We start from the raw sequence: 12500 nt of genomic DNA, 5'->3' as shown, positions 1-12500 counted from the left end.
TTGTTAGTCGAAAGCATTCTCGTCTTATCAACATGCAGGGGTGATCCAAGGTGGCCTGGATCAGCTCATAATTCATTTATCCTAAGGTGACAGGCTGCTTCTTGGGACACAATTAATTTGATGTCGGAATATTTTTATTTATTCGAGCAGTTGTTATTTTTATGGTTTTGTGGTTCCCCGGTTAAATACGTGGCTCCTAAACCCTCATGCCAACTCCCACTGGCCACTGATTATTGTGTGCGTTTCTCTGACCCCACCACATTTATAGCTACTGCACATATACACACTCTGCCACTCCAACTGTTTTCTTTTAATGCCAGCTGACAAAATGCCAAACTAAATACGTTTTCTTGCCTGTCCATCGGATAAGAGCCACTTCCACTTCCAGCTCGCATTTGCTGCAACTTCCTTTTTTGGGTGATTTGCTGCTTGCGTTTGTCATTTTATCTCAATCTAAAACCTGGGGGTAGCCTAGACATATTTATATTCATTAGCGTATTACAATGAGTGCAAATGAGCAAGGAGAGAGGGTGGTGCTTGTGCGCTCAAACTCTCATTTATCAGGATGTACAAAGAAAAGGTGCCTGGTGCGTACACTATGTTTTAGTATGAATTCTACAGAAGGTTTTGTACATGACCCCAGGACATGATCATCTGAAGCACGGTCTTGTGCACACAGTGTGTTAACACTCCCCTGTACAGAGGACACTTCGCTCCGCCGTGTTCAAACAATGCGTGACAATAGTTAGGGCCATGACATGATCACCCTGCAGCACAGTCTCCATGTCACAGTCTACGGGTGTGATAACGTTCCCCTTCAGACACTCTAACCCTCCGCCCTGTGTTCAAATCTCACCGCGTGACAACAGTAGGGGCAGCGCAGTCTCCATGTCACAGTCTACGGGTGTGTTAACATTCCCCATTAGACACTCCGATCCCATCCTGTGGCATCAGACAGAGAGGGCAGACAGGCTGGCCACCTCCTCGCTGTGCAGCTGGATGACGCGCGCACTGACCCTGGCGGAGTGGGAGTCACGTCACGTCACAGTGTGCGACGCACAAAATGAGAGCCCGGGAGCACGGGTGCAGGGGGGGAGGAGGAGGGTGGAGGGTCGCGGAGCGGAGCGGGGCACCGCGGTGATTTAAATCTACGGCACGGCCAAAGCCCCTGGATCTGACGGGGGATCTTATCCGACGCTCTGAGGCTTCACGCATGCTGCGGCTGTCGGGCATCTTCATTCAGAGCGCGGCTGACAGGGCAGACAGTGGCCATCACTCACGCCGTTTCTCAGTCATGTCTAACAGCTGTCAGCAAACAACATCAACAACAAATCAAGACAGACAAGGAGAGAAAGACAGAGGGATGAAGAGAAGAGAAGAGAAGTGAGAGGGGGAGGTAAGTTGGGGAAAAAATAGTGAGAGTAGAGGAAACACGCAAGAGTAGGGATGTGCATAATAACCATTTTAGATATTCAAATATTCAATAGTGTCCACGAATGGTTATTTGCAGGGATGCATTAAATGGAAAATCTATTGGGAAATCAATACAACTACCTCCTATGCCACCTCACTCCATACATGAATATCAACTATTAGAAGTCTGAATACCATCTCCAAACTGCAATCATTTTAGATGAGCATTTGCTCGACAGGTATCCCATATTTTTGCATAACTTTCCACGAATCTGAGCATATAAATATATATATATAATATGCGGATGTTATTAACACTCGGAGGAAGAGGATGAGAATGATAGCGAGAGAGAATGTGAGAGAGAATGAGAGAGAATGAGAGAGAGAGAGAGAGAGAGAGAGAGAGAATGAGAGAGATAGAAGAGAGTGGAGAAGAGCAGAGGGAGGCTGGAGAGTGAGAGAATAGAGACAGAATGAGAGAATGTCAGAGGGCGGAAAGAAAACAGGAGAGAATGACTCAAAGATGACATGAGCCTGACTCCTGACTCTTGGCACGTCTGGTGAAACCTGTGACACCTGATAGCAGCTCAGCCTGCACTGGTGCGTGAGGATGGGATTAATGAGACGGACAGTGTGTGTGTCTGTGCGTGTATGTTTGTGCATGTGTGTGCATGTGTGTGTGTGCATGTGTGTGTGTGTGTGTGAGAGTGTGTGTGTGTGTGCATGTGTGTGTGTGTGTGCATGTGTGTGTGTGTGTGTGAGCATGTGTGTGTGTCTGTGTGCATGTGTGCGTGTGCATGTGTGTGCAGGTGTGTGTGTGTGCAGGTGTGTGTGTGTGTGTGTGTGTGTGTGTGTGTGTGTGCATGTGTGTGCATGTGCGTGTGTGCATGTGTGTGTGTGCATGTGTGTGCATGTGCGTGTGTGCATGTGTGTGTGCATGTGTGTGTGTATTTGTGTGTGTGTGTGTGTGTGTGCTCAGGGGGGTTGGCTTGGGTTATGCTAAAAATGGACACCTGTCAAAATCCACCACCCCAGTTATGCTTGGAACAGAGGACGGATTTGGTGAGAACACCACAGCCAGCCAATGGTGGTTGAGAGAGCTTCGCCTTTCAGACACCCTACTTTCTTTGACTCCTAGTGGCTCCACGCTTCCGAACCCTTTTCCTGTTTTCCCCGACGCGGCTGCCTTCGCCAACAATTCCCCCTGAGAGTGCATGACCGCCCACACGTGTAATAGGCTACTGGGTAATCACCTGGGATGCAAAGGCACGGAAAAAAATGAAATAGGGCTACACACAAATCCTGACAGACAGACAGACAGACAGACAGACAGACAGACAGACAGACCGACCCACCGACCCACAGACCGACCCACCGACAGACAGACAGACAGACAGACAGACAGACAGACAGACAGACAGACAGACAGACAGACCGACAGACAGACAAACCAAGGAGAGCGGAGAGGCAGTGGAGGATCTGATGAGGGGAAGCTCATCTAGAAAAGCAACATTTTTTGGCAGCAACATTAAATTGCCTCGACACTGTTATTCTAAAACCATAGCAACTGCAAGGTGTAGAAGCTCTCCTAAGACTATAGGCCATCGTTTCATTGAGGGGCAACAACAAGCGAAGCAATAAGCAATAAGCAACAAGCAAAAGTCCGCCGCGTATCATCTAAATCTATCGTGTGGTGCGTGGGAGCATTGCACTGACCCACCCCTGTTTGCCATTAGGACCTAGCTCATGGTATTAAATTAGCAAAATTACTTTGCGCAGTTATTAAATTAGCTTTAGTTCATAGCACAGCCAACTTTGCCCATCGCTTTGTTCGTTGCCAGTTGCCTATCAATGAAATCAGGGCCCTGTGATCCAAGCATCTCCTAAACAACTTGAGTTTCTGCCCAGACTTTTCCATCACTAGGTCTTCATTAGCCTCAGTGAAAGAGACAGACAGCTGATCCCATGAAACAAGCACTGAGGAAACAAAGGCAGGCAGAAGGAAGGGTAGAAAACACCCATCCTCGTGTTCTCCTCTCTATTAAAACACCCATCCTCGTGTTCTCCTCTCTATTAAAACACCCATCCTCATGTTCTCCTCTCTATTAAAACACCCATCCTCATGTTCTCCTCTCTATTAAAACACCCATCCTCATGTTCTCCTCTCTATTAAAACACCCATCCTCATGTTCTCCTCTCTATTAAAACACCCATCCTCATGTTCTCCTCTCTATTAAAACACCCATCCTCATGATCTCTCTATAAAAACACCCATCCTCATGTTCTCCTCTCTATTAAAACACCCATCCTCATGTTCTCCTCTCTATTAAAACACCCATCCTCATGTTCTCCTCTCTATTAAAACACCCATCCTCATGTTCTCCTCTCTATTAAAACACCCATCCTCATGTTCTCTTCTCTATTAAAACACCCATCCTCATGTTCTCCTCTCTATTAAAACACCCATCCTCATGTTCTCCTCTCTATTAAAACACCCATCCTCATGTTCTCCTCTCTATTAAAACACCCATCCTCATGTTCTCCTCTCTATTAAAACACCCATCCTCATGTTCTCCTCTCTATAAAAACACCCATCCTCATGTTCTCCTCTCTATAAAAACACCCATCGTCATGTTCTCCTCTCTATTAAAACACCCATCCTCATGATCTCCTCTCTATTAAAACACCCATCCTCATGTTCTCCTCTCTATTAAAACACCCATCCTCATGTTCTCCTCTCTATTAAAACACCCATCCTCATGTTCTCCTATCTATTAAAACACCCATCCTCATGTTCTCCTCTCTATAAAAACACCCATCCTCATGTTCTCCTCTCTATTAAAACACCCATCCTCATGTTCTCCTCTCTATTAAAACACCCATCCTCATGTTCTCCTCTCTATTAAAACACCCATCCTCATGTTCTCCTCTCTATTAAAACACCCATCCTCATGTTCTCCTCTCTATTAAAACACCCATCCTCATGTTCTCTTCTCTATTGATCTACACTGGGTGCTTTTTTCCCTTCCTTGACAGACCGTCACGATCTGACCCTCTTGCAGTTCTCTCTCCCTTCAATCATGTCCTATTATTAAAATGACATACATCCACATAATAAGCCTATTATTATTATGACACATCCCATGGTTCAGTCCGCAACAGAATGTTTGACAGGAGGAAACCGAAGGAGGAGATGGCAGATAAAACTACATTCCTCAAGGCAAATCGAGAAAAGAAATACTAAACAAGCTAATACTAAATACTAAACAAGCTAATACTAAACACTAAACAAGCTAATACTAAACACTAAACAAGCTAATACTAAACACTAAACAAGCTAATACTAAATACTAAACAAGCTAATACTAAACACTAAACAAGCTAATACTAAACACTAAACAAGCTAATACTAAATACTAAACAAGCTAATACTAAACACTAAACAAGCTAATACTAAACACTAAACAAGCTAATACTAAATACTAAACAAGCTAATACTAAACACTAAACAAGCTAATACTAAACACTAAACAAGCTAATACTAAATACTAAACAAGCTAATACTAAACACTAAACAAGCTAATACTAAACACTAAACAAGCTAATACTAAATACTAAACAAGCTAATACTAAACACTAAACAAGCTAATACTAAACACTAAACAAGCTAATACTAAATACTAAACAAGCTAATACTAAACACTAAACAAGCTAATACTAAACACTAAACAAGCTAATACTAAACACTAAACAAGCTAATACTAAACACTAAACAAGCTAATACTAAACACTAAACAAGCTAATACTAAACACTAAACAAGCTAATACTAAACACTAAACAAGCTAATACTAAACACTAAACAAGCTAATACTAAATACTAAACAAGCTAATACTAAACACTAAACAAGCTAATACTAAATACTAAACAAGCTAATACTAAACACTAAACAAGCTAATACTAAATACTAAACAAGCTAATACTAAACACTAAACAAGCTAATACTAAACACTAAACAAGCTAATACTAAATACTAAACAAGCTAATACTAAACAATAATACTAAATACAAATCAACACCCATATAGTCAACATGATTTTTTGTAAAAGAGCTAAATGTGTTGATCTATTCACACCAGCTTTGCAGTACTCAAACAGAGGGGATGGTGTACCACTTGGACCATCACAACAAACTGTCCCCTTTATCAGAACAAATGGTGGACAAAGGCTCTTTTCAATCACTCAGTCCAAAGTCTCGCAGAGCCTCAGGGACTGCAGTTATTGCCTTGGGGTGCTGCGGTGGTGGTCTTCAGCTTTCATGGGAAATAACGCACTGTGTTCATCACACGCGGTGGAACTGAAGACTTGCTGGAGAAATGAATTAAGAGCTTGCTGAGACAAGTGGCCAACTGACACCCCCCCCCCCCCCCCGCTTCCCCAAAAGACTCAGACAGTGATGTAGGGAATGGAGACAGCAGTACATACCCAACACGGAGCTAAAACCTTTTCATCAGATTTTGTATTTTGTCTTGCATTTTCTACAGTGAACATTCACCAACTATTGAATTTGGCTGTCTAACTTTTTGCCATGCGCCATTTTCTCTGAAAACATGGAAAAAAATTGAGTGTGTTGACCCATAAAATGAGGTAAAAGAACAGAAAGAAAGGGAAAAGAAATGTCTGTTCTTTGACCCGCACTTCACAAGGCAGCAAAAATAGACACCAATTTCACCTCTGACAAAGGCATAAACTGCACACAATCATATTCCTATACACCCCCTAAGGGATGTGACTGACAAGGCAAAAAATAGACTTTCATCCACTTTTGACTTTTTCAACCAGTTTACCTGTTGAAAGATTTCAGCATGATGTCATGATTAGAGTTTAGACTAAATTAGATTTCAGTCAAGGAGGCAAATGTTGTGATGCTATGCAATTGCACAGCTTCATCGTGTAGGCTGCAACCTGACTGTTCCATCAGCTTAATGATCTTTCCCTCCTACCTTCTGACTACACTTTCAGTTCTCAGTGCGTTATTTCAGTCACGGCATTGCCTCTGAACACCAAAGATGTAACAGCTAATGGTGTTTAGTTTCCTAATTTGTGTAATAATTTGTGTTGTATTACAGAAACAAATGTTGTGTTTGTTTGTTCATGGTTCATTTTCAGATGCCATATTATGTGGAAACAATACAGGAACTGAAAACACCCGGTCGGCAAGTCTCTGATTCATTAAGTGCTAAGATGTGGGTTAGTTGGTCGAGGCGTGTCTGTTTTGTAAAAACAACAGAGAGATCTCTGCAGTGAGAAGGCACTGCATCATGAGCTTCTTTTTTTTTAAGACTACGCCTGAGCCTATATCGCCACCTGCTGGTACGTTTAGTAAACTCTGTTTCATTCAATGGTTTTACTGAATGGTACTGGACAGAAAGTCTGGCCAGAGCCGAAGGCATGAATGGGAAAGACCAAAACTCACCTTGATCCTCGGCATTGTGACAGTGGGCGGTCTAGCCTTGGCCACAAAACTGTGGGTTGACCCTCGCTCCACCAGATGCCTTGTGTATGGCATGTAGTTTTTTCCAGTGGGTCCAAATATAAAATCCTCTCGGAGTGCATCGATCAGTACTATTACCACCCGTTTAAACAGAGGCGGGGGGACTTTGGAAGAGTTGGGCCCACTCCCTAAACGAAAATAAATTAGTTCAGTTGACGAAAAGATTTTTGAGAAATTCGCTCATGACTAGTTTCATTGTGTTAACCAGTTTGTAATAACACATATAATATGTAAATATGGTTTTACAGCTTTATTGTCATCAAACAAGTTACATGAAAGTATCTTGTGTTACTCTTTGTTATTTATTTACATCATGGGGGTAACTTATAATGTGATTTCTTTACAATTCACGTTAACATAAAAAAAAACGCCACATGGCCCCTAAAAAGACACTTCTCTAGGAGTGCTCACACCCTATGCTCACAACTCATTCAGCCTATGTGCACGTCACCGATGCAAAGCAGGTTGATACCTACCTGCCAAAGGCTCAGCCGGCAGGTCAGAAAGTTTACTCTTCGATGAAAAAGATGACTTGACAGGAACAGGGAAAAACCCTCTTAAGAAAAGGGCAAGGCCGAATAGCTCCAATATGAGGCAAAATGACGCAAAAACAGACGAACTCACTCTCATTGTGGCGGCTAAAGCTCCTTGCTAGACAATCTAGCTCACAAAGCCAATGGAATTTGAAAGCTTAGCTAGCTAACGTTAGCTTTCTCATTTGACAGTTCTTCACAACCAGCTATTGTGTTGCCTTAACTACGTTGCAATATCCTATTCCTAGATACATGTATGCCACGACGATTGACAGCAACCGCAAATCTATGACATACAATTTACCAGTGCTATGCTTATGGAAAAAAAAATAAACAATTTCTTCCCAAAGATGCGTTACATTGATCTAGCATTAAACTTAATCCCCTCCACAGCAACGTCAGAAACTAGCAACGGCATCAAGATAGCCAGTAAAAAGCGATTTTTTTTTTATTGCCGAGCTGTCCGACTTTTGTTACTCGGACAACTCTGTTAGTACAAACGTTTGATTTAAAAGCAACGAGCAAAATATACGAAATGTTGTTAACTAGATGCTTGAATTGAAATTAGAACAGGTGCTATTACTTCCGTGTTGTTTCGAACTAAGGGTAGCAAGCAGGGTTAAAATTGATGGCGCAGGTCGTCCTTCTTCGCGAATGTCTTAGCGACATCTACTGGTGAAGACACATCTAGTCCCTTTTTGCCTAATCTATCGTGTAATCGTCCTTCCCATTGTGAAACAATCTGTTGAATCACGAACACAGCAGTCAAAGAATTTGCACTCAAAAGTAATATTTATTGAAAACTCATAACAGAGTTACACAGTCAAATTCGCTGTTCAATAATGAAACATAGTAATAATATGAAAACGTAATTTAATCAATAACAGATAAATAAGTATAAATATAGGATAAACATTGGATGAATTAATATCAAATAATGGAACAAACCATTCTGAACATTCGGTTTACATTTGAATTAGTTTATTTGGTGTAACTCCATCTCTGTTTGGATTTCCTCTGGCCTCAGTCAAAGAGGTCCTCTAGTATGGAAGGGCACAAGGAGGAGTGATTGGAGTATCGATTGGAGGGCTGGGGGTTGGGATGAGAGGACAAGGACATACACAGAGGAGGATCAGTGAAGTTAAGATCATGTTTGGGTAAGGACATACACAGAGAAGCATAAGTGAAGTTAAGATCATGTTAGGGTAAGGACATACTCAGAGATCAGTGAAGTTAAGATCATGTTTGGGTCAAGGACATAACAGAGATCAGTGAAGTTAAGATCATGTTTGGGGTAAGGACATACACAGAGGAGGATCAGTGAAGTTAAGATCATGTTTGGGTTAAGGACATAAACAGAGATCAGTGAAGTTAAGATCATGTTTGGGGTAAGGACATACACAGAGGAGGATCAGTGAAGTTAAGATCATGTTTGGGTAAGGACATACACAGAGGAGGATCAGTGAAGTTAAGATCATGTTTGGGTAATGACATACACAGGAGGATCAGTGAAGTTAAGATCATGTTTGGGTAAGGACATACACAGAGATCAGTGAAGTTAAGATCATGTTGGGGTAAGGACATACACAGAGATCAGTGAAGTTAAGATCATGTTTGGGTAAGGACATACACAGAGGAGGATCAGTGAAGTTAAGATCATGTTGGGGTTAAGAACATACACAGGAGGATCAGTGAAGTTAAGATCATGTTGGGGTTAAGGACATACACAGAGATCAGTGAAGTTAAGATCATATTCGGGTAAGGACATACACAGAGGAAGTTTATTGAAGTTTAGATCATGTTGGGGGTAAAGCCCAGCTGTAGCATCAGGGATTCATGGGTTGTTTTGTCTGTTCAATTGAACCAAGCATGGCTGGTATGATCTTTAACCAAAACATTCATGTCTACTCAATAGAAATTCAACGGAATCAATCCCTTGGACCTCCACATAGTATCACCTCCAACATTCTGGTCTGATTATTTTTTCTTACCAGTGCCACGGACGTGCCGTCATCTGAGTCCTCCTCAAACTCTTCTATCTCCTCTTCCTCCTCCTCCTCCTCCACCTCCTCCGGCTCCTGTATCTCCTCTTCCTCCTCCTCCTCCTCCACCTCCTCCGGCTCCTGTATCTCCTCTTCCTCCTCCTCCTCCTCCACCTCCTCCGGCTCCTGTACCTCCTCTTCCTCCTCCTCCTCCTCCTCCGGCTCCTGTTCCTCATCCTCATCATTGTCTTCTTCAATCAAACTAAGCCTTGGGGGGTTGGGTAAGATAGAGAGATTTCATACAGGTCTAGGCTGTCATTTCACTGAGAAATTATCTTGATGTGTTGCTAAATGAAATCTAGGTTTCTTTGAAAATACAACGCCATTATTTACATTCATCATTTATGCCATATTAACCAATAATCAGCCTTTCAAAACATTAGATGGATCTTACAAGTTAAAGAGGGGGCTGTGTGTGTGTGAGGGAGAGAGTGTGTGAGAGAGAGAGAGAGAGAGATGGAGAGAAAGACAGTGAGAATGAGTGTGAACGAGTGTGTGTGTGTGTGTGTGTGTGTGTGTGTGTATGTGTGTGTGTGTGTGTGTGTGTGTGTGTGTGTGTGTGTGAGTGAGTGAGTGAGTGAGTGTGTGTGTGAGTGAAACAGAGAGAGATGAGGAAGACAATGAGAATGTGTGTGAGTGTGTGTGTGTGTGTGTGTGTGCCAGTGGTTGTGAGTGTATGAGAGAGAGAGAGAAAGAAAGACAGTGAGAAGGTGTGTGTGTGTATGAGAGAGAGAGATGGAGAGAAAGACTGAGAATAAAATTGTGTGAGTGGGTGTGTGTGTTTATGAGAGCGAGGGAGAGAGAAAGAAAGAAAGAGAGATGGAGAGAAAGACTGAGAATAAGATTGTGTGAGTGGGTGTGTGGGTTTATGAGAGAGATAGATGGAGAGAGAGAGAGAGAGAGAGAGATGACTGAGAATAAGATTGTGTGAGTGGGTGTGTGTGTTTATGAAAGAGATGGAGAGTGAGAGAGAGTGAGAGCGAGAGAGGGAGAGAGAGATAGAGAAAGAAAGACTGAGAATAAGATTGTGTGAGTGGGTGGCATCATGGGGAAAGGAGAAGAGCCAGAGAATGAGAGCTCCTGAGGCTCTGGGAGTGTACAGGTGTGCGTCTGCGTATGAGTAACTCTGTGTGTGTGTGTGTGTGTGTGTGTGTGTGTGTGTGTTTCTGACGCTGAAGGGCAGTCAGACTGACGCAGACTCACAGATCCAGCTGAGAGCTGATGTCACCAGATAGGGAGTTGGAGCCGTTTGCCTGGCGCCTCCTGCTGGACACAGCCTTACGTAACAGGGAACTACAGAGAGAGAGAGAGACAGAGAGAGAGACAGAGAGAGAGAGGGAGAGAGACAGAGAGAGAGAGAGAGAGAGAGAGACAGAGAGAGACAGAGACAGAGAGAGAGAGAGAGAGAGAGAGAGAGAGAGAGAGAGAGAGAGAGAGACAGAGACAAAGGCAGAGGCAGACAGAGAGAGAGAGAGAGATCGTCAGGTAAAGCTACGTTAGTAAAGTCTATGTTAGCTATGGCTCCTCCTGCATTTCGACCAATTACCAATTACAGTAAGGTTCAAGTCACTGAGCGCCAATTTGATTGGCTGTGAAATTCAAAGACGGAGAGCGCTTCCTTATCATGCAATCGTTCATTCATTCACAAAGTCGAGGAGTTTTATCTGACGGACTATTTTAACAACAATGTGGCGTAACATCACGGGTGTAAAGAGAGCGGCTGATGTCAGTGGGCCATCACAAGAGGAGACAACTCCAAGTTCACAAAGCAAAAGTTAAAAGGAGATTTTATAATGAGAACTGGAGAAGAGGCGACAGCGGGAAGTTCCGCGACAGGCTAGTTTGCGATGAAAGTAGGCTAGTCAGTCAATGTTTTGCTCCCAATGTCTGCCACACGCTTCAGCCGGCAGCGAGACTAACAACAGCTTTGTTGTAGGCACCAAAAATGTTTCATGGGAGGCTAGCAAGGATGAGAAAGCCTCCCAATGCAACAAGGACACCATCTGCATCTGATTCAGATACTGATGAGAATAGATTTTGAAGCGAGAGAGAGAGACTGTGTGTGTGTGTGTGTGTGTGTGTGTGTGTCTGTGTGTGTGTGTGCGTGTGCGTGTGCTTGAGAGAAAGAGAGACTGTGTGTGTGTTTGTGTGTGTGTGTGTGTGTGTGTGTGTACGTGAGAGAGAGAGAGAGGGAGAGACTGTGTGTGTGTGTGTGTGTGTGGATACGTGAGAGAGAGACTGTGTGTGTGTGTCTGTGTGTGTGTGCGTGTGTGTACCTCTCCTCAAACTCCTCCTCAGACTCCCCCTCTGAGCCGCTGGCCCTGATGGAGCCGGCAGAGGCAGAGGCAGAGGCAAAGGCAGAGGTGGAGGTAGAGGCAGGGGCGTGTCCTGGAGCCTGGAGCGCCCTCAGCACCCCTGCCCCCCTCCTCTGCACCGTGGACGTCAGCGTGGGGGTGGGCAGCTGGCTGATGCTGCTGTCGCCCAGCAGGGAGCTCTCCGTAGTGCTTCTTACTGAACCTACACACACACACACACACACACACACACACACACACACACACAGACAGAAAGACAGACAGACAGACAGACAGACAGACAGACAGACAGACAGACAGACAGACAGACAGACAGACAGACAGAAGAATAATGGATTTTAATGGATTTTGCAGTCCCACTTGTGCTCGCTTCCACAAAAATGTGCGATGTTTAAGAACCTCCAATCTTTTGCTTGATTATGTAAAACATAGGTTATATCTTGCTGTTCTCCTGCAAAACAAATATCATTCTGTAGTTTGGGAGCAAATAATCTACTTTTATTAAACTTTATTAGTGCTGTCAGTTTAACGCGTAAACGGCGTTAACGCAAACCCATTTTAACAGCGTTAATTTTTTTATTGCGCGATTAACGCGTTGTTAAAAAAAAAAGAAGTGTAGTAGGCTAACGTTACGGTTTGAGTGAA

General features: G+C 43.4%; 2 protein-coding genes across 2 annotated transcripts in view; both read right to left on the bottom strand.

Annotated features, from left to right (window-relative positions):
• pigg (phosphatidylinositol glycan anchor biosynthesis class G (EMM blood group)) overlaps positions 1 to 6995 on the bottom strand; it is a gene marked incomplete at its 3' end in the record, with an annotated part of 103990 nt that extends 96995 nt beyond the window's left edge. Inside the window, 1 exon segment of the mRNA XM_080843629.1 lies at positions 6888 to 6995. Within this exon segment, the coding sequence (XP_080699755.1) occupies positions 6888 to 6980 (93 nt within the window). The 5' untranslated portion in view covers positions 6981 to 6995.
• A 3744-nt stretch (positions 6996 to 10739) lies between these two features.
• The window catches only part of stag3 (STAG3 cohesin complex component), a gene marked incomplete at both ends in the record, with an annotated part of 29592 nt that continues 27831 nt past the window's right edge, over positions 10740 to 12500 (bottom strand). The window contains 2 exons of the mRNA XM_080843556.1: positions 10740 to 10833; positions 11817 to 12057. Coding sequence (XP_080699682.1) covers positions 10740 to 10833; positions 11817 to 12057 — 335 coding nt within the window. The remainder of the gene's footprint in view (positions 10834 to 11816; positions 12058 to 12500) is intronic.

This window comes from Sprattus sprattus, assembly GCF_963457725.1.
Source record: "Sprattus sprattus genome assembly, chromosome: 8".
Classification (NCBI taxonomy): Eukaryota; Metazoa; Chordata; class Actinopteri; order Clupeiformes; family Clupeidae; genus Sprattus; species Sprattus sprattus.
The sequence above is the reverse complement of the archived record's forward strand: the minus strand, read 5'-3'. Positions and strand labels throughout refer to the sequence as shown.